Below are 25,352 nucleotides of genomic sequence, written 5' to 3' on the forward strand. Positions count from 1 at the left end.
CCCAACAGGTGCTGGGATTCAGTGGCACTTCCTGTGTGAATTATGCTGTCCGTCCATCTGTTACTGCCCTGAGTTCAGCGCTGTCTGCACTCCTGAGGCAGGAGATAATCTTCTGCCAGAAGACAGACGGTTGTCTGATGACATTTAAATGTAGGGAAAATGTCAGCTTTTTTATTGTGAGATGGGAAACTCGGATGCATTTCCTCAGATAAACTACGAACAGCTCAACTGGTAAAGTTCTGTGTAAAGCTGATTTAGTGATTCCGTGTTTGTCTAAGTTCTGATCTTATGCTGGTACACAATTAATTTTAAATCTGCCAGGCAATACCTGTTCCTGTTTGATCTGATTAGTAATTCACCATCTGTATATTGCTTTCATTAAATACAACTTTTCTATAAAAAACCCACAACGCCCCTAACAACTCACGTATGTATGGTGGCTTTGAAATTTCATTATCGTGCTGAGGTTTTAATTGTGCAATGCAAATTAAAAAAAAAAAAAAAAAATCTTGCAATGCAGCCATATCAATAACAGATTTAGCAGAAAACAAACTCCCTCATCTAAGAAGTTTTAATTTAGAATTATATTAAAATGATAACACTGCCAAGGAGGTTAAATAATTAATTTCTTCTCATTTTAATTGTAGACTATTATTTAATAAACAAAGTAATTTACCAGGTAATTTATTCTACTCCTTCATAGGCAGCTCATTTAAAGTCTAAAAATAAATTGCTAATTAAAACAGGATTCACTGTTTTAGAAAGCAACTCATTTTCCTGTAAAATCTAACAAGGACTATGCTAAAGCATCCACTGATAATCTTTGAAGGGCAAGGAAACTAGCAATAATGAAATATTCTGATAACTTAGCACACTTTCATCTGAACAACTAATGAAACACAAATTTCTAAGAAAACCCAACACTAGGTGATGATTATATAGAAACTTCGTTGTACACTCGAAGTTAACCAACAAGATCAAAGAGATGTTTGGCCCTTGAAAAACCACAAAGCGCAGGAGGTACTTGCACAACCCTGTACGTACACCCAGGTTGATCAAGAAAATTGTATTTCCTATGTAAGCAATTCCATGTGCAGCCATACAGCGCAGGAGCCTTGGAATTCTGACACTGAAGGCAGAAACCCAGATGGAATTTTTTCCAGGCAAAGAGAATTGACATCTCCAAAGCTGCTCATGAGGATCCCACCCGTCCAAGAACATCAACTCAAAAGTGAAAGGCCAAAACCCTCAGGTCCAAAACTCACGCAGATGAACGCCCTGAAAATTATTAGACTGCTGTGAACTTCATCTGCCACATGTTTCTAGGCCAACGCTCTAATTTTCCCCCAAAATTTTGACTTCTCAAAGGCTTACCAGGCTGACAGGCTGTGGGACAGGGCGTCCACTCACTGAAGGGCGTAACAACACAGTCCTTCCTGCAGGGGAGGAGACACGGCCGCACCGCCTCGGGCCGGACGGACTCCGGACACCTACGGATCCAAAGACGGATAAAACAAAATAAAAACTTTAAACTGTGGAGAGAGATTTCATCCCTGAGATTTTCACAGGGCTGTGAGCACACTGCCATAGCAAAGACACTGCTCCTGGCCACAGCAAGACTTATTTTTCTTTTCGCTCATGCAACCCAGCTGAATTTAGTACGTTTCAAGGATGAAAAAAAAAAAAAAAAAAAAAAAAATTTAAAAATGAGGAGCTTGGCTTGATGACTACAGGCTAAATGTTTTGATGTCTGTGACATCAAAACCACAAAGCTCATGGCAGTAAAACAGATATATTTATTACCAAAGAAAGTGAGTAGTTATGTTTATATAGTAGTCCTGTTGTAGCACAACACACAACAGCCTTCAAACCACCTGTCTGACACATTCCTCGACTTTCAACCTCCAAGGAACACAAGAATAGTTTCAAGTGTAATACAGAACTAAGAGCTCTGTGATTTTCTTCATTCATTTTTAACTCCTACATGGGAAACATGTCACACATATTCTAATAAAAGTTAATAAAATAAAAGACACAGTTAATATATAAGGACTTGAAGAGCAGAAAGGGGAAAATTTAAGGGATCAGTCAGATCTTGCATATCAAGTGGGTGAACAGGAAGGGAATTACTGTTACTCCTTATTAATTTCTTTTAAAAAGATCACTCAACAATACTTTGTAATGCATGCAACCCCAAATGATCCCATTTGAAGGAGGAATGTGTCACTAATCCATACAAGAAAAAAAAAAGTTAAAACCATGATTCAGCTATTTAAGTGTTTGCTTACCCGTTTCAGTTCCATATCCTCTTAGACCACCTCAAAAATGGAGGGGGTAAACAACTATTTTAGGCATTACATAGCTCTATAAACAATATGTTTAATTAGGTAAAGTTTGAGCTTATCAACGCATTTGAGACGTACATGAATACCAGATTTCTTTCCTTTTATTTAATTAACCCCATTAACCTCAAGAATTTTAATTAACTTCACTGAAATCAGCACAGTCTGCTTGCACAAACAGCATTGTTTTGAGAGTTACAATAGGAAAGGAAACTCAGTTCTAAGTCTCTAGACTCATTAATGGTGTGAAAATAATTAGCAACGTCTTGATTTTTCGATATTAACGAAAACATCTGTGCTACTTCTTTTCCTCATTTAGTAAAGCAAAGAAAAATTTGGGATATTTCTACAGCAGAATACTTAATTTTGTTGTGTTGCTATTGTATTATGGAAGTTATATAAACCAAGTGAACAACACAGATCACACATATGGTACTGCCTTATTGGAGTGTAAATATAATGCAAAATCCATTCACTTTTTCTATTTTATTAGAGCACTGCTAATAGCGTGTTGCCGAACATTATATTCAAATGTATTTTATATTTTCCTCACACCTGTCCTTCAGGGAAAATATCTGCAAAAAACTGTAAATTAGAGTAGCAGAGGAGCTACAGCAAAAAATCTCCACCAGTGAAAGCATGCTTTTTGCCTGGATTTACATGGCAAGTTGAAATGGGCTGGATATTTGGTTTCTTTCTTCCTGTTACAACAGCGATGGAGTAGCACCTGGAGAGTTAAGTCCTGAAATGCAATTATTTCAATGCTGCAGAGTCCATACGCCTGCTGAAAATGCGTCCATACAGCGTGCATTTCATTTATAAACACTAACAAACTTTCTCAAAATACCTTTTGGGTGCGACCTGGCCAGAGCTGCTCTTCCTGCAGAAGACTTTCCTGGTCTGAATGCCCACGCCACAGGCGGCTTCCCCGCTCCAGCTGCTGGTGGCGTTGAGCGCAGCGCCCAGCACGTCGTGGGAGCAGGAGCTCCAGGGAGACGCTTCCCAGAAGAAATGCACGCACAGGTGCTCGTTGCAGGCACGCTGCTCCTGCAGGGCTCGCTCAGGGGGACAGGCTTTCCCACCTGGAAAGGGTCAAGAGAACACCGCGTCCTCATCTCACGGCACGCGGCGAAAGGAAGATGCGGAACAATTTTAAAAAAAGTAAGTCGGGTTTGCACAATACCTTCTCTTTTCCAGCCCCCATTTAAAATAAACAAAATAAATAAATAAAGCTTAAATAAAGCTGTTGACCTTTATGGCTCAATAACAACCTTCTAAAATATCGTTTCCTCATTAAACAAGCCTTGCATAAAATTGTATTCCAATGCATAATGGAAACAGAAATAGGCAAAGTATATTTCTGAGTTACTTTATCAATAACTCCTACACGCAGCCAAATTAATTCCATTTAAATGCCTGTATCACTCAGCAAACATGCAATCAGGTTTAAAGACAAATTAAGCATTGTTTTTATGTTCATTCTCCTTGCTAATCTCCCAAGAAGGAACATCTCTCTCTCTCCTATTTGGACTTTATTCACATAGCTGCCTTAAAGACTTGAGCAGTAGAGGAAGCTGAACAGTAATGACAGCAGGAAGCATCAAATGACACCCACATCTGCAAATCTCAGAGGGGGGAAACTTGAAAGACACGTTTTGAGTATGAAGCCTTCACTTCTCTGAAGCACCATCCTTCAAACTCACGTCCAAAGATTTTGCTAAACTGCTGCACTTTGTCAGCAACTGGTGACAAAGCCCCGAAGTACAGGAGTTTGAAGAGCCTCCCCAGAAGCTGTAACACTCCAGCCAGCAGCCTGAATTCATCATAGTTCAAAAGCTATGGAGCAATGCAGTGAAATTTAACAGTAAGCGTTGTCATTTTAGGAAGAAAGAAGCAAAAATTACTAAAATCAAAACCATTCTCCTCCAAGAGGAAGAACCCAGACAGCTTGGGACACAGCCAAAGTGCTGAAGGTTTTGAAAGAGCTGAAGTGTTGCGGACAGATACCACGAGGTTTAGAGCACATTTACACCCCACAAAAATCACCAGGAGACGAAGGGATGTCAATTGCCTTGCAGGATTGACCCTCCTGACAAAAGTTAAGGCCCCAAATGGCCACAATGAATAGCAGTGAGAAAAGAAAAAGAGAAACTACCTAACCCACTGGATAATCACGTCACATCACCATTCATTTTTTCATGAAAATGGACTGTTCCACACAGTGTTCAGTCTCAGAAATGTTTAGTATGATGGTACAGTAGAAAATGCCCCCGGTAGCTTATTTCCTGAAGAATTTGACTGAGCAGAAAAAAAGCAAACCAGTTACTTTCCTTGTGTGTTTGAGACACATCTTAAAAATAAATAATTGTAACAAGCAAATGGCAAAATACCTGGCCCATTTGTAAGGAAAAAAACAAAAAAATCCCAACTAAGTAACATATCCAACTCGAATTTTGAACTTCCCAGGAAAAAATCAAGGTGGCTTATTTTCAATTTTATGTTAGTTACAATATTTTAACGAAGCTCTCCTAAACAAGGCAGATTTAACTTAACATAGTACGAAACGGCCCGTCCAAACTTGCCTGCAACACTGCAAGCAGGAGATGCTGTTTCCATAAAGAGCACAAAGGCCTGGCCACTTTGCATTTCATTGACAACTTTTGTACAAAGAAAGCAGGACAGCATGCCTTTGCCTGGCCATTCCAGTAGCCATTTACAGATTTTTTTATGAAGTTCAGCAGTTCCTGTAATTCATTTTACACCTGCTGGGAGTGCCTGCTCCATGATCTCCTCTTGCACCAAGTTTCAGACATTTGTTGTGTAAAGAATTATCTTTTAAAACCTGATTTAAATCAAGTCCCCCAGGTTTCACCAAGAGCTTCCTGGTGATCATATTCTGGGAACAGGTAAAGAACTTGGAGAAAATGATCCAAAATTTCCATAAATCCTTCAACAGCAGAGCCACAGCTGACACTTCCTCCATTGAAAGTGGCCAAACAAAATAGCCCTGGCAAAGGTACCAGAGCTCTGTAGAAGTCAGGTGCTCAGCTGTGAGCTGGGGATGAAAAAGGTAGAGCAAGCAGGTCACTTAAAACTGCCTTAATATTGCAGTGATAATGGTATTAACTCCACTTCCACTCTCCCAAATTTCAATCACTATCTGAACACAGGTGTGTGACTCTGCACAGCAAATGGTTGCACCATTGCTACAGATGCACAGAAAGAGTCAGGAAGTTTGATTTTAATAGTTAATAATTCCTTCCTGAGAAACTACACTCTTTCTAGGTTAGTGCCTTTTAGGCTGAGATGACTGTGCTTCTGTACTTCCAGAATTCACTCCTTCACAATTTCTCTCTTGTAATTCCATTCTTATCTGTTATTTGAATTCATTACTTCCATGGAAAATATGAGACCAACTGTATTCTCATTTTAATTATTCTCTAGCTCATAGACTTTTTTAGTAGTAGTTATTATCATTCAATCAATTATTTTCATCTTGAAGGGTCCCAATTTTCTTCACAAGTGCTAATGAGGATGTTTATGTGAATACAGACCTTCCACATGAGTAAAGGTTTGCAAGATCAAGTCCTTACATTAGCCCAGAAACAGTGGGTGGCTTTAATGATAATTTACAAAATAGCACTTAACAGAGCTTGTCCTGGACTAGATTTGCATCTAAAAGTGTTTTGCTGCTGCACTAACTGCACCTAGTTTTGGCAGGTATTTTGTGTCAACAAGGCTTTAGTCTGCTGGACCTCTTCACATTTTATGAATTTTTATGCACTTGATCCAAGACCTCTCAAATCCTGTGTGATAAACCAACACATAAGTTAATTACCATATGCGTAACTGTATGAAGACTACACTTTTAATACAAAATTATTTGTTTAAATAGCTGTATCAGTGACATTAATATGTAAAAGAACAGATACATGATATGTCCATGAAGATCCAGAAGAAACGGCATGTGTTTATCAAGAGCTATTTACCTACTACAAGAAGCATGTCAATACATTCCAGGTCTTACTTTTTTTAAATAAATAAATAAATAAATAAAAAGGGCAAGTCCTTTTCCATTTCCTTGTTTTTCACAGCTCATTGGTTTTAAATCATTACTGATATGTTCCCATATAAAGACACTTGCATGACAACTATGTCATGCAGCAATTTTACTGGCAGAGGATGAAGCTGTCCAGAACCAAACTGACACCCAAACAGGCCCTCAACTGACAGCAATCCAGAGGCTGAAGTAAATAGTTTTAAGCTGTGACAGAATGTCTCCAAGTGACACATGAACTCCAGCCCATCAAGATCTCTCAGTCTCTAGGCAGAGACAAGCATGCAGTATTATCCCTGATTCCCAAGGAACTGGGATTAGCTCTGGTCTAAACACAGGTTGGCTCAGGAAAGGAAGTCAATGCATTAAAGGAAGGGTGATTACCCAGAGAAGTTCAGCACTGACCTTCGGCTGGAAGGGCCAGGATGGACCTGCTCCTGCTTTGAGTGCCCTCGGCGCCTTTGCTGGAGCAGGAGTGGGAGCAGGGGGACCACGGGGACCACTCGCTGACCACACAGTCCCTCGCACAAGGGACCTCACAAGCCACCGCCTCGGCACGGGGAAGCTCTGAGCACAGGTGATGTGGTACTTCTTCACCTGGAGCAAATGAAACAAGACAGACATGGAGGGAGGCACAGCTTGGTTCAGCACCCACAGCCTGCACCAAACAGACTGACCGCACGTCAAACGTCCACCTGCCTGTGGAGGAATATGCTGCAGAACAGCGTGTGGTGAGGTTTCAGGCTGCAAAGTGTAATACTTGAAGTGCTATCTTAAAAATTTATTCAGGAAAGCAAAGAAGAAAAAACTTGTTTCAAGCTCCGTGTGTGACATCTTGGCTGCAGTCCACTCTCAAAAGCAGGTAAGCGGAAGGAATGAGACAATTTCATCAACAGAAAGCTGTAATGTATCAACAGGTAATTGCCCCATATTTTCTAGCAATCTCTGCCTACAGAACTTATTTTCCACAGTACAAATCGTGTATGTCCCCAAAGAAGTCAGATTTCTTTTTCCTGTAGGCCAGAGAAGTATCTGGCAAACGTTTTGATCCTTCCCCTTCAGCCTCACCAGAACAAGCCTCTCTTATTTCTGACTCTTGCTTCTCACCCAAAAGCTAGGAGATCTAAAATTATTAATCTATTGGGCCACCACTATGCAAAAGAGAAATACTTTCTGCTGCAGATGAACCAAGGGACCTGGACGAAAGCAGACCTCCTGATGAGAACCATCTTTCAACAAGAAGGGACAGTGGGGAAAAACCTGCCAACCAAAAGAGCTACAGCCAGAATGAGCAGCAAAATAAGGCACATGAGGGATGTCATGTGGAATACAATGCAGGGAACTACTGTTCTTAGAAAGGAAAATAAAATAAATTATTTTTTAAAATAAGAAATTTGAGTAATTACATGGAATTTACAAGGACACCAAAATTCATCATATAATTCAGTATTAGTACTGAATTACACCCACTGCACTACAAATGTATTTTAAGCAACGAACAGTCAGGACTGACTTTGCTACACCATCCTGTTATTTAGTATTTCGAGATCCTCAAGAAACGTCAGCTACATATCTGAAGTTTCTAGAAGCTCCACTGTTTATAAACAAAAGGGTCACAACCTCATGTTACCTCCTCCTTTGCTCTTATAACAGTTACAAACCCCTCCTTCAAGGTTTCTTTAATTATGAACCTAGGAAAAAAACCATAATGACTATCCAGGCTTAATTATACATAAGAAAAAAAAACCCCAAATTATAATGGCAGAAAGTGCCTCTTTCACCTCACGCTCCAGGAACAGGCTCCGTAACAAGGCAGCCCAGGAAGCAATTATAACTGGGAGGGTAGAAAACTGTGCTGCTTTTACAAGAGCCCACGTCTACAAGTGAGTAAATAAGAGAGGCAGGCTGTGAGCACATAAAGCCGTCAACAGCACGGCGCTATTATCTGCAGATGCATCCCTAAATGAAGACAGGCTCATCGCCTTCGAGGCACAGATAAAACTTTTCAAGCGTATTATGAGAAGGAACAGCAGATCCAGCAGGCAATCAGACTGCAAGATACGGTCAAAAATACTTTGGTTTTATACTCCCTTTCCTTTGTGCCCACCTGGAAAGGCTTGGTGTGCCCTGTCTTTGCACCAGCCCCCTACGCAGAGCCCCCATCCATCGGTGCTGCAATCGGCATCCCAAGGAAAACCAAGCTGAATCCTCTTTGACCAGCCCCTCTATCACCACTGCTGCTTTGGATGCTCACCTAACGCTGAGAAAGAACTACCTTCAGGAAAAAAAACTGTGTGAAAACAGCAAATAAACCTAACAGCTGTCTTCCTGAGCCACTTAAGCGTCAAAATCCCTGCTAACATTTTGACAGCTTGTCTGTACGGCAGCAGGTAACGGCGGGGCAGCCTGGGCAGGCTGATTTTAGGAGTCAGTGGTACAGCAGCATCAAGAGATTGCATGCCTGGGTGAAACAGGGTCAAACACCTGTTCTCCTCTCCCGTCACTCCCAGCCAAGCACGTGGACAGCCAGGGACAGGCTGCAGAACCAGATGGGATGAGATGGGACACTGGTGCTGAACGTGTGAGCCCCAGCCCTCCATCCTCAGCACAGGTTATCTGTTACATCAGGACTTTATGGCCAGAAAGTGCCACAATGTTCATCAAATTCTGAATTTAGCCCAGTTTCTTCCACCAGACTGTGCTACAGATCTAAGCATCACAGAACTCCTTGTTGAAAGCCAAGAGAGCCTTTCCACTGACTTCTCAGACTTTAAAAAACCCAACCCACACCTCTCAGATGATTTAAAAACACTTCAGCTGGGCCCCTTTAGGGTGGCTTTTCCCACCCATAAGCTCACATGCCACATATCATGGGGTGCACACCCTGTTGGGAAAGGAGGCAAATACATTTTCAGCTTCTTCCACTTTCTCCTACAGGATTTACAGCAGGTGACAGCAACACTGCAAACAGAGGCTGCAATTCACAGTTCCTGGGCAGAGAAAGGAAGCTTTGTGCTTTGTTAGAAAGAGTTTACCACCGGGTTCATAAAGGTACAATTCAACATTCACTTTGATTTACTTTACAGCTCCATTCACCGTGTTCAGGTTTAATTACTGCCTTCTATTACTGCAGAAGGGGAATTTCTTCTGTACCAGCTGCCTGGCAAAGAATTCTCAGAAACTACTGCATACTACAAAGGGAGGTAATAATCTTTCATTTTCCATGAAAAATACTAGAACAGGATATAGCTGAAGTGTGCTTTATGCATTGTCGCAGATTTAAAGGGAATATTAAATTCTCGAGAGCTTCCAAACTGTCCAATCAGTACCTTGATGGTGTAATTCTTATCCACATATGGCTGAATAATCTTTCTAGATCTTTCCATAAACTTTACATGCACAAGTGTATTCTGTGAGGTCAGATGGGGGATCCAGCCAAACGTACTGAGGGAGCTGGACCGCACAACTCTCCATATCTTTGACGTCCTTAGAAGTCCTGGCTATCCAGGGAAGTCCCAGAGGTGATTGGTGACCGGAGGTTGGCAAATGTGACACTCAGCTACAAGAAGGGCTGGAAGGAGGATGCAGGGAACTTCAGGCTTGCAGCTTGACCTCAGGACCAGGGAAGGTCATGGAGCAGATCATCTCGAATGTGATCACACAGCAAAACCAGGGGCTCGCTCCCAGCCACCATGCATTTAGGAAAAGCAGGTCCTGCTCAACCAACCTGATCTCCTTCTATGACAAGGTGACCCACTCAGTGGATGAGGGAATGGCTGCAGATGTATCCGTTTGGACTTTATCAAAGCCTCTGACATCACTTCCCACCGAACTCTCCTGGAGAAACCAGCTACTCATGGCTTGGACTGGTGCAGTTTGCTGGGTAAAACCTGGCTGGACATCCAGTCCCAGGGCGTGGTGGTGACTGGAGTTCCATCCAGCTGGGGCTGCCACCAGCGGCGCTTCCCAGGGCTCAGCCTGTTTAATGTCTTCACTGATGACCCGGACAAGGACATCGAGGGCACTCTCAGCAAGTTCACAGCCAGCATCAAACTGGGCAGGAGTGTGGGTGTGCTGGAGGGCAGGAAGGCTCTGCAGGGGGATCTGGACAGGCTGGATCAAAGGGCCGAGGTTCAACAAGGCCAAGAGTCGGGTCCTGCACATGGATCACAAAACCCCCAGGCATCTCTCCAGGCTGGAGGGTGCCCAGTGGAAAAGCACCTGTGGGTGCTGCTCAGCACCCACTGAGAACAAGAGCACAACCAGACACCATCACCTGAGAGCACAACCCACACAATCCAGCCTCTGATCTGCCTGAGGTGCAAGAATTGAAACAGCACCCTCAGCATCCCAAATGATCCCTCTCACACGCTTTTTATTTCATGCCTTAAGCACTGATTGTTTTCAGCCTCGCTGAATGCTTGCTTTCCTAAAAGAAGCTGTAGTTAAGAAAAATGTTACACTTTTCCATTCAAAATGCTTTATTGCAAGCATCCTGACCAACTCTAATGGCATTTCTTTAAACTGATTGCCTTGTACTTGAATAGTTTAGTGATTATAAAGCTAAATACTAAAGATTTACCCAACAGATAGTGTTTTATAGAAAAGATTTAATCCTTTTTCTTTCATGTCGGGGTGTAATAATTACAAAAGAGAAGACAAGCACAGCATTTTTGTAAATATGTTTGCTCACAAAGTTGCTCATTACCTAATGTACTGGTCCCTCACTTAAATTCTTTAACAAGGTAACAGAGATGCACCATTCTGAGTGGAATTTTTCATTAACCTAATAGCAAATTAAACTCTTCCCAACAAGGGAAGCAAAATAAGGAATGACCTAAAACCCTCCTTGAACTGAAGAGCTTGGCTTTTTTCCAGAAACTCAGTTGGGTTTTTTTTTTTTCCATTGTCTTTTGCATTCCAGAAGGAGAAGCCACTCCCACAGTCCTGAGTAATGCAGTTCACGGTGAGGCACTGAACCAACAGGAATGTTTTGTTTGGAACCAGTCCAACAATTAACTGCACCTGTCTGTTTTACACCCTGCCTTGCAGCTCTGGAGCACTGTCTCCTTCTTCCCAGTGACCTGTTGTGCCCATCTCCCGTGACACAGTTTTTAATTACTCCAGCCAAAGACATCCCTCCTGGCTCAGGAAAAGGGGAATTTCCACTGGACAGGAGACAACTAAGGCAGCAAAAATAAAAATCCCATCAGGCAGCAGGAATCGAAAGATCAACTCAATAACAAACCAAGTGTTCTCCTTTTGACATTCAATAATATAATACCATGCTCATTTTTTAGAAAGAAAAATTGCAAAGTCACTTTGAAGTTTTCAGGTCTGAACAAGTTCAGAGCCTCAAGTGACCTCCAAGGTGGGAAAAGGCCCAAGACAAAGGAATTGCATTTCAGACCATTCTGCGCTGCTACCTTGAAATTCAGAAAATTTATTTTTTGCACAAGTGACTGCTGCAAAAATGCTGCATATTTAATGACAATTACCAGGTTGCCATCAATATTTCTCCTTGTAGCATTTCAAATTATTCAGTGGAAATAATGAAGCTGTCATCTAAAATACTATACGTATCGTAAAATTTTACGTCCCACTTAAATCTCAGAAAAGAATGACAATAAACTTTGATTAAATACTTGCCTGTAACAGAGTAAGATGTCAACAGGCAGCAGTAAATTCGGAGGGATTCCTACTGACTGCATGCCAGTTTGCTGAGAGCAACTGCATGCAGAGAAACTGTGAGCTGGCAGGATCCTGGCCTGGGCATCTCATCAGCTAAGGAAAACGTTACATTTAAACGCAATAACAATCAAATTGCAATAGGAAAAATTTCTTATAACCCTCCTGAACATCTTCATCTCATCACAACATCACAGATTTCCTTTTTTTGCACAACCAGCTTTGGAAGAGAAAGCATCCAGGGCTTGCTGTGCCCAGTCATCTCGGCAGATGAATGTCACACTCCACTGAAATCCTGGCTCCTGGCTGACTTTGCTTAATGCCAGTCAACAGGTAAGAACGTCGGAGAAGAGAGGCGTCAGTTTGTCAGGGAAAGCAGTGGTGTATGGAATAAATTTAATTGCACTGGTCCATCACTATTATCAGAGCCCCACGGAGGGGAAGGGGGTGCAAAAGAGATGAAGAGGAAAGGAGGTCGAGAGCGTGAAAGAAGGTGAAGCTGTGAAATAGAACAAACCACTCATGACAAACAAGAGGAAGCAAACACAAATAAACCAGGACTTTCTTTGGGAAGGGAAAAAAAACAAAAGAGATGAGGTTAAATCTTTAAGGTTTTGAGTCAAAAGACTTAGTTAAATACCACTACAAAAACATTTTTATTCACATAATGCACAGTGAAGAGAAAGGGAATAACAATACAGGAGTATAAGGAAAAAGACAAAGAGTACAAAAAAGGAACAGAGGCAATGATAATGAATATGGAAAAGCAATGTATGTCTGGAAATATGTTACAAAATCTCCATAAAATCAGAAGTTTCACCCAAACCCCTGCATAACTGGCCACAATCCTGTCCCTTACCTATGTCCAAGTGATCATTACAGAGATTGAGAGAAAAAGATGATGAGTACAGGAAAAAAACAGTAATCACTTTTCCTTCCCTGTACATCCTCTACTGCAATTTGCCCTGTTTATCCACAATTCTTTTCTCTCTTTATGTAAATGCACTTAAGAAAACTCATTTGTGACTCCAAGGAAGCTCCACAAAAGCTCAGCACAGGAGAGGCACGTCAGCGAGCAGCTGCCAGGCCTGCAGAGGAGGTCCCAGAACACCTCAGTGCAGCATCTCCACAGTCAAGGTTAAAACAACCAGCACACCTGCAGGAGGTTACCCATGGAGAGATCAGCTCGCGGGTGTCTCCCACCCCACACAAGAAAGACAAGTTGTCACTTAAAGGAATTTGCTGCACCTTCACCTGCTGAGCTCGGGCACAGAAGCAGAATTAGTTCTACCTCGTGGCTGTTTGCACAATCCCTCCTGAATGGAAGAGAAATTGCTCAAGTGGCAGCTGAAAGTAAACATGGGCTCACGGTACCCCCAGAGAAAAGCACGGAAATTCAGGCTGCTGCTCCTAATAATTAACGTAGCACAGCAATCTGAAAACTTAAAGTATGAGAACATAACATAATCCATATTAGTGTTCTGCAGGATTTTTTTTTTCCCTGTTTCTTTCCAATCTTTTCCCATTTTTTCTCTCCATTATCCCTCCTCCTTGTAAATGAGGGTATCTATGCAGGTGGGTTGATCAAGACTGATTGCAATTAAGATTTATTGTTGAAATTGCTGCTATGGTATAATTGAAACAGGTGTCCTTCTATTTCCTTCTCTGTACTGCTTTGTTCCAAATGTTAAACAACACAAAATATTGTAGACACCAATTACACAAATAATTCCAATGTATTAAAATATTATAAAATTTACATATATTTTCAAAACTTTGAGGAAAAAAGTATTAGCGGACTTCTTCATTCCCACAGTGTACAGAATACGCTTCATCGTGTATCTTTGCACAGGGGCAGAATAACTTTAGTGGATGAATTCAGGCATTTTAGTTCAGAAAAAAACAGGTGGCATTTTATACCCAATGCATCACACCTGTGAATTTCCAAACATCTTATTTTTGAAAACTTAAGGTGCCATCTTCAAACTCAAAACCTGAAAAAAAAAATTATAAGGAGCTTATTACAAAAGGCAAAACTAGCTGCGCTCTCACAGAGCCACTGACCCCAAAAATAAAACCTTTGCGTTAGACATGGAAAAAATTCAAAGCTTTTGTACCTTCTCGTTTGATTATTATGATTTTTCTTCAGATTATGCTACTCTTAATAACGACATGCCTTGCTCATTTCCTCATAAGCATGAGAAGCCTATCAGTGATTGTTATCCAAGTGATATTCCCAAAGCAAATTGGCAATTTGCAATGTACTGGGAAAAGCAGACCCTTTTTCTCTTACAGCCCCAGAAACCACCCGAAAAGTGAGCTGGCATTAAAATGGGACACTGAAAATTCATAAACAATAGTGTAGCAGATGAGTTTGATCTAAGTTGGCAAGAGTCTTGTTTTCAGATACAGTGAATACTAATGATAATAAATAATTGGAAATACCATCTGGACTCTTTAAAAAACATCTTTCTCCAAGTCTGCAATTGAATCTCTACAAAAAGAGGATCAATGCAAAAGAAAATGAAAACAGTAAATTAAAATTAGATTTATGCCAACTACTTAAAACTAAGAGCTCATTTAGAAGCAGTTAACACAAAAATGTGTTCTAGTTCAGCTGCAGAGTCTGGCCTAAGCTCATAAAGCAACTCCGAGAGCTTCCTCTATCCATCAGGAAATGTTCAGAACACGCAGGACCAGATACTAGGCTATTTTTTATTTTTATTATTACTACTATCTTTTTCAATTTTGTCTCTAATTGATCCACAAATCTCAGAAGTGAGCTTTTAAAAACTGCAATAAAGAAAATACACCCCGTACCGCAGCTGACCATCAGTCAAGGGTTTAGATGAATGTCGGAGATCTGTTCTTGACCAAAACAACACAAACAGCAAGCCATGACCTTCGGCTCCTGAGGAGAACTCCCCACTGTACACTCAGGTTTAGCCAAGTAGCAATGTGCATATAAAGTGCATTAGACATTTTTCAGCTGGGTTAAGTTACTTCTGGCTAATGTACCCTGACCTCTGCTTGAACCATTTTTACATAATAAAGCTGTGAATTTTAGACAGAGTGTTTAATTCCCACTGTATTTTGCATAGATCATTTAGTACTTAAAACGGGGATAAATCAAATGTAGGAAACACAATATTAACAATATTTTCTGTGTGCTTCCACTTTGCCTATGAGGTGGAACTTTAATTACACCATTAATAACAATGCCTGCATTTTCAGTCAGTAGTGCATCATTCCTCTGGTGCCATTTAAAGTGCATTTGGTCTCTAAACTGCTCCACCCTCTGGAACTGGTTCACTGATCATATTGGAACAGCAGCCTCATCCTACTTATATCTCAGCTACCACAGCATCAACAGAACTGAAAGGCAGGAACCACTTATCACGACCTAAAATGGTTTATTTAGAAAAGTTTCCTGATGTCTTCCCTCTCCAGAAAGTTTCTACAGATTTAAAGGCTATAGTTGCTCTCAGGAAGAAAACAAAACGAAAGAAAAAAAAATCCATCATTGTTTTCCCCAATTATTCAGCACTCAAAATGTTTAAAACACATTTAAAAAAAAAAAAAAAAAAAATAGGGTGTGTGGGCACCAACAGCTGCTTGGTTTTCCCAAATTGAGCTAAAACCTAAAGGCTGTATGAAACAAATGTCAAAAAAGGCCTTTGCCAATGCTTTTGTAGTGCCTTCAGAGTGTGCTCTGGGCCCACAGAAGGAGAAGAGAGGGAGGTGACAGAGGACAACAAAAAGGAAGGGAAGGGAAGAAAACCCAGGAGAAGGAACTGCCTTTGTCGTCAATATGCCACCAACCTGGGGCTGTCCCAGAGAGGCTGAAGGGCCATGTGCCAAGGTGGAAGCTCAGACAAATGATGTTTGCTGGGTTCAGTGCCAGCAGCTGCCCTCCCACACTGACCTGATCCTTATTTGCTCCAAAGTAGAAAAGAAAAAAAAGAATGAACCCCAAAGGGTCCAGATTGATACCAACCAGTCATCCCCTATAAGATTTTCCAGCTCCTGTTGGAGAGCTGCTACTTTAACTTTGCTACCAGATTAAAGAGAAATACAGAATCAGTAAATGGACTCAGAAGAGCACACCTCACCTCATTTTTAATCACCCTGAAGTGTCGAAGCTGTCAGGAGGCATTTGGACATGCTTTTCACATATAAGAATAGAAACACAAAAAGTGAAGAATATCCGGCTAAAATTTGGTTTTCCACCACTAAATTTCTTTGTGTGAAAAAAGCAATAACCTCTCTGCAACTTAGAAAATATTTTTGTTCTGATTATTCAGCTATTAAAATAGGAAAGTGTCGTTTTATGACAATTGCTTTCGGCAGGAAATATTTTACACTTATATTTGCAAGGAATAGGAATATAAGGAAAAACAATATTAAAACCTTCAGCGTTAATCTGTATTTTCAAAGCTAAGCACATTTTGACAAACTTTCTAATAGACACTGTTCAAAATTCATAACATATATGAGCATGATTACATTATTCTAATTTATTTTCTCTCCCCTCATGCACAGCAATAAAATTTTACCTTTGAACTTATATTTATTACAACTTTCACTCTATGGAGGGCATGCAGGCACAGAAATATAATAAAGCTCTGCTAATTCCATACATTATTGAACTCCTAACAGTGCAAATGGTATCTTACTGTCTTCATGCATACTTAAAATTTCAATCCAAAACCTATTCCATTAAAAGGGATGGTTAAGCAACCATGTGTTTTTCATACATTTGTAAATTACTGTAGCAGAATAATATCTTATATATTCAGAAAAAAATTATGTAATACCAATGTTTGTTTAAGTGTTGTAAGCAGAAACTTGATAAATGCTAAATAATTGAGAGCTCCATCCATCAGACTCCTAAGCACTATAAAAATCCAGAGGGGAAACACTTTGCTCACCCATGGGCTGCTGTAAATTGTGTCTAATTCCAGAAGTAAAAACCCCACTGACTTCCCCAAACTGCGAAGCGTACAGCTATGCAGGATCACTTTGAACTCAACAAAGCACAAAAGCACAGAATTTAGACCAGGAGGAACACGGGGTCACCCACAAAACAATGATGGAAAGGCCGAGGAAAACATCAAGACTAACATAGAAGAGAAATTTGGGGCATCTCTTGACTTGGTGGATAGAACAGCAACTGCTCCAGCAAACCTGGTGAGGGAGGAGCTCCTGCAGACAAGTAGATGACAAAGTGTAAAAGCTGACTCAAACTGCGAGTGCAGTATTGGCACGAGCTCCCTTCTCCCCGCAAAGGTCACTGCGCACATTAGCTCCAGCTCCATTGATTAGCAGCTGAGATAGCAGCGCTCACACACTGCTCCGAGTCATCAGCAAAAGAGACAAGAGGGTGACTTTCTGCATACCATGTCCTCATCTCATTCCTGGTAATTGTTCAGTCACAGATAAGGCACAAATAGGGAAAAAGGAGCAGAAGAGAGTCCTCTGAAAACATTAACAGAAACAACAACCTTTACGTTTGGCACTGAGGCATCAAAAATGATAGCTATTACCACGGTTGTAATTACATGGCTGGGACTCAGAAGAGTTACATTTTGCTTTCCTGAAAACACAGCCACGTGTTTGACATCTAAAGCCGCAGGAACAAGTCTCCCCACCAGTTTACAGAATGCCTGCAGGACCTGAAGACATGCTGCCAGAAATGGTGCAAAGGGCTCCCAAACTCATGGAGTCCTCTCCTTGGAGGCAGACAGAGCCAGCTCTCAACTCTGGATGGAATTTAAGCAAATCCAGACAAGTCAAGTCAAGCCTCACCTCTGCATGACTTCCCAGCACCAAAGAGCAATGCAGTTCACCACAGCAAACCATGATGGTATGTCTCTCCTCTCACATGAAGGTGAACTTGCAGTATCAGCTATCCCAGCTACAGAGCCAGAATTCAACAAAATCCTCAGAAACGGGGCCTCAACCATGTCTGGTTTAGAGAGGAATACTCACTTTCAAAAAATAAAGTTTTTGAAACATATTGAAAACCAGCAGGAAATGTTGAATGAATACATATATGCTAACAAGCACTCCTACAGCCATGAATGTTTAATCCAGCTTTTCACTAGCTGACACAGTCCCCCATGGCTGCCCTGTGGTTTTGAAGCTTTGAGACAAGGGAAGAACTAGAAGGCAAGGGCTGAGGAGCAGGGAACCACAAAATAATCAGTCAAGAGGGAAAAGCCTCTGGAGAAAGCCCGGAGCAGAACACTCACAGCAAAAGAGGCAAGGTGAAATGTTAACAACTGGAGTGGGATGGAGGAGGGAGAGAAGGGCAGGAAAATGAGGACCCAGGAAGGCAGCCTCTCTTCAGCAGTTGTGGGGCTACATCTGGATGATGTGTAGAATACTTCCCAGCAATATACAGGATTTTAGCACTTGTGTGCTGTGTACATGAAGAGATGCAAACAGAGTGAGTTTTCACACAGTGCAATACTGGCTGACTGCACAGGGTAACTTATGGCACACTGGGAAAAAAGAAGTTCTACACACCTTTGGGGTCTTACCAATACATCTTAATGTTCTGGACCATGACAAATGATTGGATAACAGCTCTTACTCCCCTTGTCACCATCCATCTTCTTAGGAGGCTTATTTCTTCAAATCCTGATGATGAACCTCTGTAGTCACTTATCTGAGCAGTGAAAATTTATTGCCTTTACTAGAAAATGAAATTCTCTTCCAGGAGAACTGCGCTGGACACAAAAGGGCAAATTTCCACCCTGGAGTATATGGATGCATTTTCCTTCTCCTTAGTGGAAACTATATACATTCATCCAGTGTCAGGATTTGGACCAAAGGGTATCTCCTATGTTAATAAGAATGGCTAATTTCCAATTAAATAAGCTTACAGATCATAGAGATGCCCTAATGAGGAAAAAAAAGTATGAGGCCACATACTAATCCTGCTTTCACTGCACATATTTAATAGGGCTGCCAAGGCAAAGTCTCCAAAATACTTACTAATTACACTGGACTGCCTCCAGCTGCTGTCACTGCCAAGGAATGGGCAAACTTCACAACAAACCAACCCACCAAGAGTTCAGAGACGATATTATTATTTTGGGAATGCCTTGAAGGGGTCAAGAAACAAGAGAATAAAGTAGTTCAGGGCTGATTTGGACAGAAAATAGTCTGTGGACTTCATAAGCAGCTGCAGAAAAATATTTTGGCACAGCTGGGAGCAGCTCCCAAACTGGCAAGGTGCAAAAATGCAGAGTAGATACTGCACAGCATCATGTTGGAATTAAACAACCACTGTCCCCAGCCGTTACAGAACCTGTAGTGCAGACTGGAGTGTAAAAAGAAGAAAAGCCATAGGGCAGAAGTCCATAAATGCTGCTCAAATAATCCATAAATGTTGTCTTTTCTGTGTGGTCAGGGCAAGATACGGTACCCCAAGGGTGGTTGTTCCCAACAAGGGAGAGCCCAAACACCAAAGGATGACTGAAGACCTGAAGGCCATCACTAAGGAAATCAAGCTCCTTACTTCTGTCAATCAATAATGAGAACTAGCAAATGTGTGCAGGTGGCACGTGACCCTCACGAGAAACACCACCAGGAACAGGCTCTGCAGCCTTCTCATCAAGCTGCAGAGGAGCCATTAACAACTCCAGTCAGGAACCACCACTCCAGCTTTACAGTGCACAAAGGGCTGGAGCGACACCATAAATATTGATCACGGTGCTCATTCCACTTCATTAGCCATGGAGCACACAATGGTTCCCGAGGGAGGGGAAAAGGCAGGACCAATTTTCATCACGCTGCCATACTCAAACGCAAACCTTGTGGAATATTATTTTAATTACTGCTGCTTATTCATGCCAATTTCAGCCTACTAAAATTAAAAAACTAAAAAAAGAAAAAAGAAAGAAAGAAAGAAAAAGTGTTTCTGGACAGTGAAAACTCTGAGCTGCCAGAAAGGTACATCCACGCTACATGAATCAGCCCTGTGTAATGATACCCAAGAGAGCTCTGCAACCAACAAAAAGCAGTTCTTCAGCCCAGCACCTCACCCTGGGCCCCTAAGAAACACAGGTCATTAACCAGCAGAACTTTTGCTGCTGCAGCTGTGGTGTTTCTGAGCCACAAACTGGTGTCTGGCAATGAAGGGGCCCTAAAAACTCAGTACTTTATTCAGACTGACTTACTGTGGGGGGCTGCCCCTGGCTGGGCACCAGGTGCCCACCAAAGCCACTCTGTAACTGCCCTCCTCAGCTGGGCAGGGGGAGAGGTTATCATGGATTAGCATGGAAGGTTCATGAGGTGAGTTAAAGGCAGGGAGGGATCACTCACCAGGTACAGGCAAAACAGACTGCACTCAGGGAGATCAGTTTAATTAACAGGATAATGACAAATAAACCCAAATCTTAAAACACCTTCCCTCCCCTCCAGGCTTCACTTTAATCCTGATTTTCTCTTCCAGAAGCCACCCTGTAGCTCACTTGCTACCAAAACCTTGTCACTCAAAGCCAATACACCTACATAGTACGGTACATAAATCCTAAACCATTTAACCTTCAAAAATATATGTCTGGGAATCCTGCCAGAGAATATTTGAAAGGGATTACAGTAAATGTATTAGTTGTCACTTAAAATTAAAATATGGATTTCAATTGAAACTCTATAAGGGGGACTTTTTCCCCCAAAATCCGTTAGTTAGCAACAATGCTGAATGGAGGGGAAATTGTACAGTCAGCTCAGACTACACAGGCCAACCTGATATATTTTAAAAGCTACATTTTCCTCTACTGAAATAAAACATTTTACTGTTTTTTCTACTTTAATCAGAACATAACCTCATTAAATGACAGTGTGTGAAAAGAACATATAAGCTAGAAAGAAAATATAAAAACTTTCTGAATAATTTAATGTTTATTGCTTTTAGACTTTGATATTCTGGTCTTTACTACTTAAATGCAGTTTAAATGTATTACTTGCCACGGCCTTTACGTTAAATCCAGTAAGTCTGCAATTTGTGATAAAACTCCTTATCTCCGTCTTTCTGAACCTCCGCAGAGATCCAAGGTTAATTTGCAGATAATATTACTTCATGAAATAATTATCTCAGTCTATAGTACTTAAAATAGCTAAATTCAAGAAAAGATAGTTTAGCAAATGAAGCTGTTAGGGCAGCAGGACGAGGCTGCTCCCACGGGCACACACATCCCCACCCGGCAGCACCCTCAGTGGGGGCAGAGCCTGGGTACCCCACGCCTGGAGCAGCCACTCCCACAGGAGCTCAGGACAAGGATGCTCCATGAAAGTCAGGGATCCAGCCCCATCCAACCTCCCCCTCCAAGCCCCCAAATGCCAATGGCAAGGCAGCCTCTGCCTTCCTCTTCACTCGCTGATAAATTACCCTCTCCAGCCATTCTTTCTCATCCTGCTAATTTTTCCAAGCATCCTCCTATTAAACTACACAAATATATCCATTTAGTAAACATCCCATTAACCAGGTCAGCGTGCAGTGTTCACAACTTATTATGGAGCAGCACCAAATCAGTCACAGAAGCAATTATGCAATTTTAGAGCAGACAACTCACTTTAATCTTCATATGGGGCCGGGGATGTACATGCCAATGTTCATTCACAGCACTCATTCATTTTCAAGTATTGTATTCCATTTGTTTCATCCTCACTTACATGGCACTCCTGTCTTTTGATTTGTAAGTTTTGTGGGCTGTCAGAAAATACGAGCTCAGTGCTCTAGCCTTCATGTCAGGGACGTTTTAATTAAATTTAAGGGTATTTATACACTTCTAGTGCCTGAGGGCAGTGGGAGAAGCTGGGCTAGATATTTAGAATCAAGACATAAACTGTTACCAATAGGTGAGGCTTTATAAAGCCTTACCTACTGGTAACAAAAAATAAGCTTTTTAAAAAAAAATACCCAACAACAAACATTAAAGAAGTGAAGATCTTCCCAGAACTATTTAGAATAGGTGGTTGTAGAGAAGAGAAATCAGAGCTATGAATCTGAGATGCTACAGTTACAACACAAGGGGAAAAAATGCCTGTTAAAATCCCAGATTTATTCAAAGACATGCATTTATTGAAGCGTCTTGGGAAAACGGGATGCCATATAATATTAACAAACAAGAACATGCTCTGTCAACCACACGCAGCACCACAGACATTTTGAAGACCTAAATAAATAATGTATTAGAGAACCGAGCCTAGGCTGAATTAATTCAGGCTCCAATGATACAAATGAACAGCACTGGTGGAATTATTTCCCTGGGACTTCAGTCATATATAGCATTAAAAGTAAAGGCCTTAAGATACTTATTGATAGGCAAGAAAGTGCTATCCTTAGATCTATGCATGCCCGGGGAGCACTCTGCCCAGCTTAGAGTCTCAGAGTTTCCACGGGAGTTACCAAACCACTCTGCTTTAGTTGCAAACACCATGAAACAGAACAAAACACCCTCTTGGCTCTAGTCCCCTTTGACACGGCACAACAAACAGTGCTGACTTGGTGTTAAACTTGGGAAATGCACTGAAACCGGGGCAGGGGAGTGATGGGAATTCGGCATCCGGCAACAAAAAATGGGATTTGAACTCGCAGGATCATCTTGGTTATTACAATATACATGGGGCAGCCAAGGCTCACCTCCTCCCTGCTTCAAGCACTTACGGAGCCTCTTCTACAGAACTGCCCAACAATGATTAAGTTCATGAGGACTTAGCAGTGCTGCTGCATTTTCACACAAAAGTGATGTGGTTGTTTATGTCACAACCACATTTGGCAGTAATGAATGGAAACAACCCCTGATCAGGCACAGACCCAGGTACGGCACCAGAGCAGATGTGGAAAGGGGCCAGGTGAAAGTGACTTTGCCCCTCAGCAAAGCACCCTGGGCTCACCCAGACCCAGCAAATTCCCTGCTCACTCGCTAATGGCAGGTAAGGATTCTCCCTCATTCCAGAGAAGTCACTTTACAGCCACTTCACTCCAGATGAAGTGCCTGAAACCCCACGGACAACACTGGCCACAAGACCAACCCAAGAACTCTGTGGGAATATCTTTTCCTTCTCAGGCATACAAAAGGAAAATGCAACATTGTCTGTGTGCTACAGCTCCAGTCCATGAGGGTGTGTTGGCCCATTTTTATCATTTTTTTCTCTTTCTGGTCTTGATAATGATGAGGTCAATGTGAGGGTTCATTGGTGACAACACCATCAGGCAACTGATGGCAAAAGATAAACCTCAGCTGTCAGAAAGGAGCTGGGCAAATTCCTGCTCACAGTCCATGTCTCCATAGGAATTTTTTAATAAAGCATCTATTTTAGGAACCATGACAAAAGGTGACACTAATATTACACAGTAGGGGAAGAGTAGGCTTCAAATTGTAAAATGCATCCCAACAATCCAGGATGATTCGGTTTCTAAGGAGATTCCACCTCATATATATCTGCTCTCTCCACAAACTTGGCTCTGCCATTTGCAAGCTGCCTAAAGATTCAAACTGAACAAGCTGTTTATTTAGAAAGGGACCATGAAATATCTTATCCTGTTACTTGTTTAACTCTCCTAAACAAAGGCGGTACCTAATTTGAGGCAATTACAGCCGTACTTCATACAGACAGAAAGAAAAACACCGTGCAATGGAATTTTAAATTGTTCTCAATCTCCTCACAGAGCTGATCTTTCTCAACTCACTAATTCACATTCACTCCAGCACTTCACAGAAGCTCCCATTTGCTAAATACGAGATTCAATACACAGATAAACAATTCAATAATGTATCTACACTTAAAATAATAGCCTGGCTTCAAAGTTTGGGGGGAATTAGGAATTTTCCCTCTTTATAGCTGTTCTTAGCATAATTTCTCGTCACAGCTTCAGAGCTGAAGTCGTGTAATCAAGGTCCTCTGAACTTGTGTTTCCACACGAGGCAGGATCTATGTGGGGACTGCATCCTGTCCCACAGAACTCACTGAATTCAGTGAGAAATCTGCCAACAGGGGAATGCTGAAAAGCATTTAGGAGCCACGTCTCACGGCTGTTTTCCCTGCTCTCCAACTTCTCTACTACTTCATCACGTGTTTTTTCTCTTTCCATTACTACCACCTGACTAATCACAAATTGCTGCCTAATGAAGAGTGCTGGCATTACAATACTTAATTAGAATTAAGAGGAAGATTTACTTTAAAAACCTGACCGACCAATATGCCCCAGAGCCAATCTCAGTAGTGCAGAACTACCCCAAAATTTCCATGTTCCAAATTCTTAATTAAAAGTTCGTCAAAAGTTTCTTCTTTTACGGGGGGAGCCTTCCCCTCCAGCATCCATTAACCTCAAAACAAGTGACTAAATTGTTTTTAAATCAGCCCTACTTCATAAACAGCTTGATAAAAAGAAACTCATAGAAACTACAAGACTTATCTTTCATTTCCACTCAACAGCCTTCAGAACTACTACACAAAGGTGGTTCTCGCAATCACTGCTGTCCAGCACCGACGGAATTTCAGCTACAGAAAAAGCTTTCTGTAGGGCCACCCAGCAGGGAAGGATTAAATTACACAAAAAAAGCCCTGCTTTTCTCCCTCCACGAAAGGGCTGTGGTCAGAGATCAATGTGAGAAGCTGTCTATTGAAGTTACTGCAATTGTTCCCTTATGTAAGCCTCGGGAGAAGGTTGGTGCTGAAACCCAGAGCACAGACCCCGAGTGCAGCTCCTGCCTGAGGAACAGGGAGCACTGAGACCTCCTGGCTGCAGGCTGCTCCCAGCCCTTCCTCCTCTCCCTCACCCCAATCCCTCCTGCAGACTGAGCTGCAGGGCAGCCCCACACCCCCACTTCTCACAGATATTCACTACCGGTCTCCAGTCTGCAGAATCAGGTTTAGTTTACTTCTACTTCAGAAGTACAGAACTTAACTGGCTTATTTTGAAACATTTCTTTTTTCTTCCATGAGTCATATCCTGGGATTTGCACTCCACCCCACTAAACCTCATACACAGAATGCAATAAAACACAGCCAGTCACTTCTTTACCCTAACAATCTTCTGTTTAATTTAAGCCTTTTATACTGTTCTGACCATTTCTCTCAAAAACAAGCCAAGCCTAAAATAAATTTGAAAATGCGAATTGGGCAATTTTCTCTCTATTAAGAATTTGAAAAATATCACATGTGCCAAATACTATTTTCTGCCTTGATTCAGCCTGGCAAAATGAAAAAGAAAATCAGAATTTGCCATTGTACAGTTTATCCATCAGCTG

The 25,352-nt window shown here is 41.6% G+C and overlaps 1 protein-coding gene across 1 annotated transcript in view; it reads right to left on the bottom strand.

Annotated features, from left to right (window-relative positions):
* Positions 1 to 25,352, bottom strand: part of THSD7B (thrombospondin type 1 domain containing 7B) — a 299,161-nt gene that overhangs the window by 128,807 nt on the left and 145,002 nt on the right. Inside the window, exons 9-11 of the mRNA XM_058421403.1 lie at positions 6,805 to 6,996; positions 3,190 to 3,424; positions 1,375 to 1,490 (exon numbers count right to left, since the gene is read on the bottom strand). Of these exons, the coding sequence (XP_058277386.1) occupies positions 1,375 to 1,490; positions 3,190 to 3,424; positions 6,805 to 6,996 (543 nt within the window). The remainder of the gene's footprint in view (positions 1 to 1,374; positions 1,491 to 3,189; positions 3,425 to 6,804; positions 6,997 to 25,352) is intronic.

Source organism: Hirundo rustica, chromosome 7 (genome assembly GCF_015227805.2).
Source record: "Hirundo rustica isolate bHirRus1 chromosome 7, bHirRus1.pri.v3, whole genome shotgun sequence".
NCBI classification, from domain to species: Eukaryota; Metazoa; Chordata; class Aves; order Passeriformes; family Hirundinidae; genus Hirundo; species Hirundo rustica.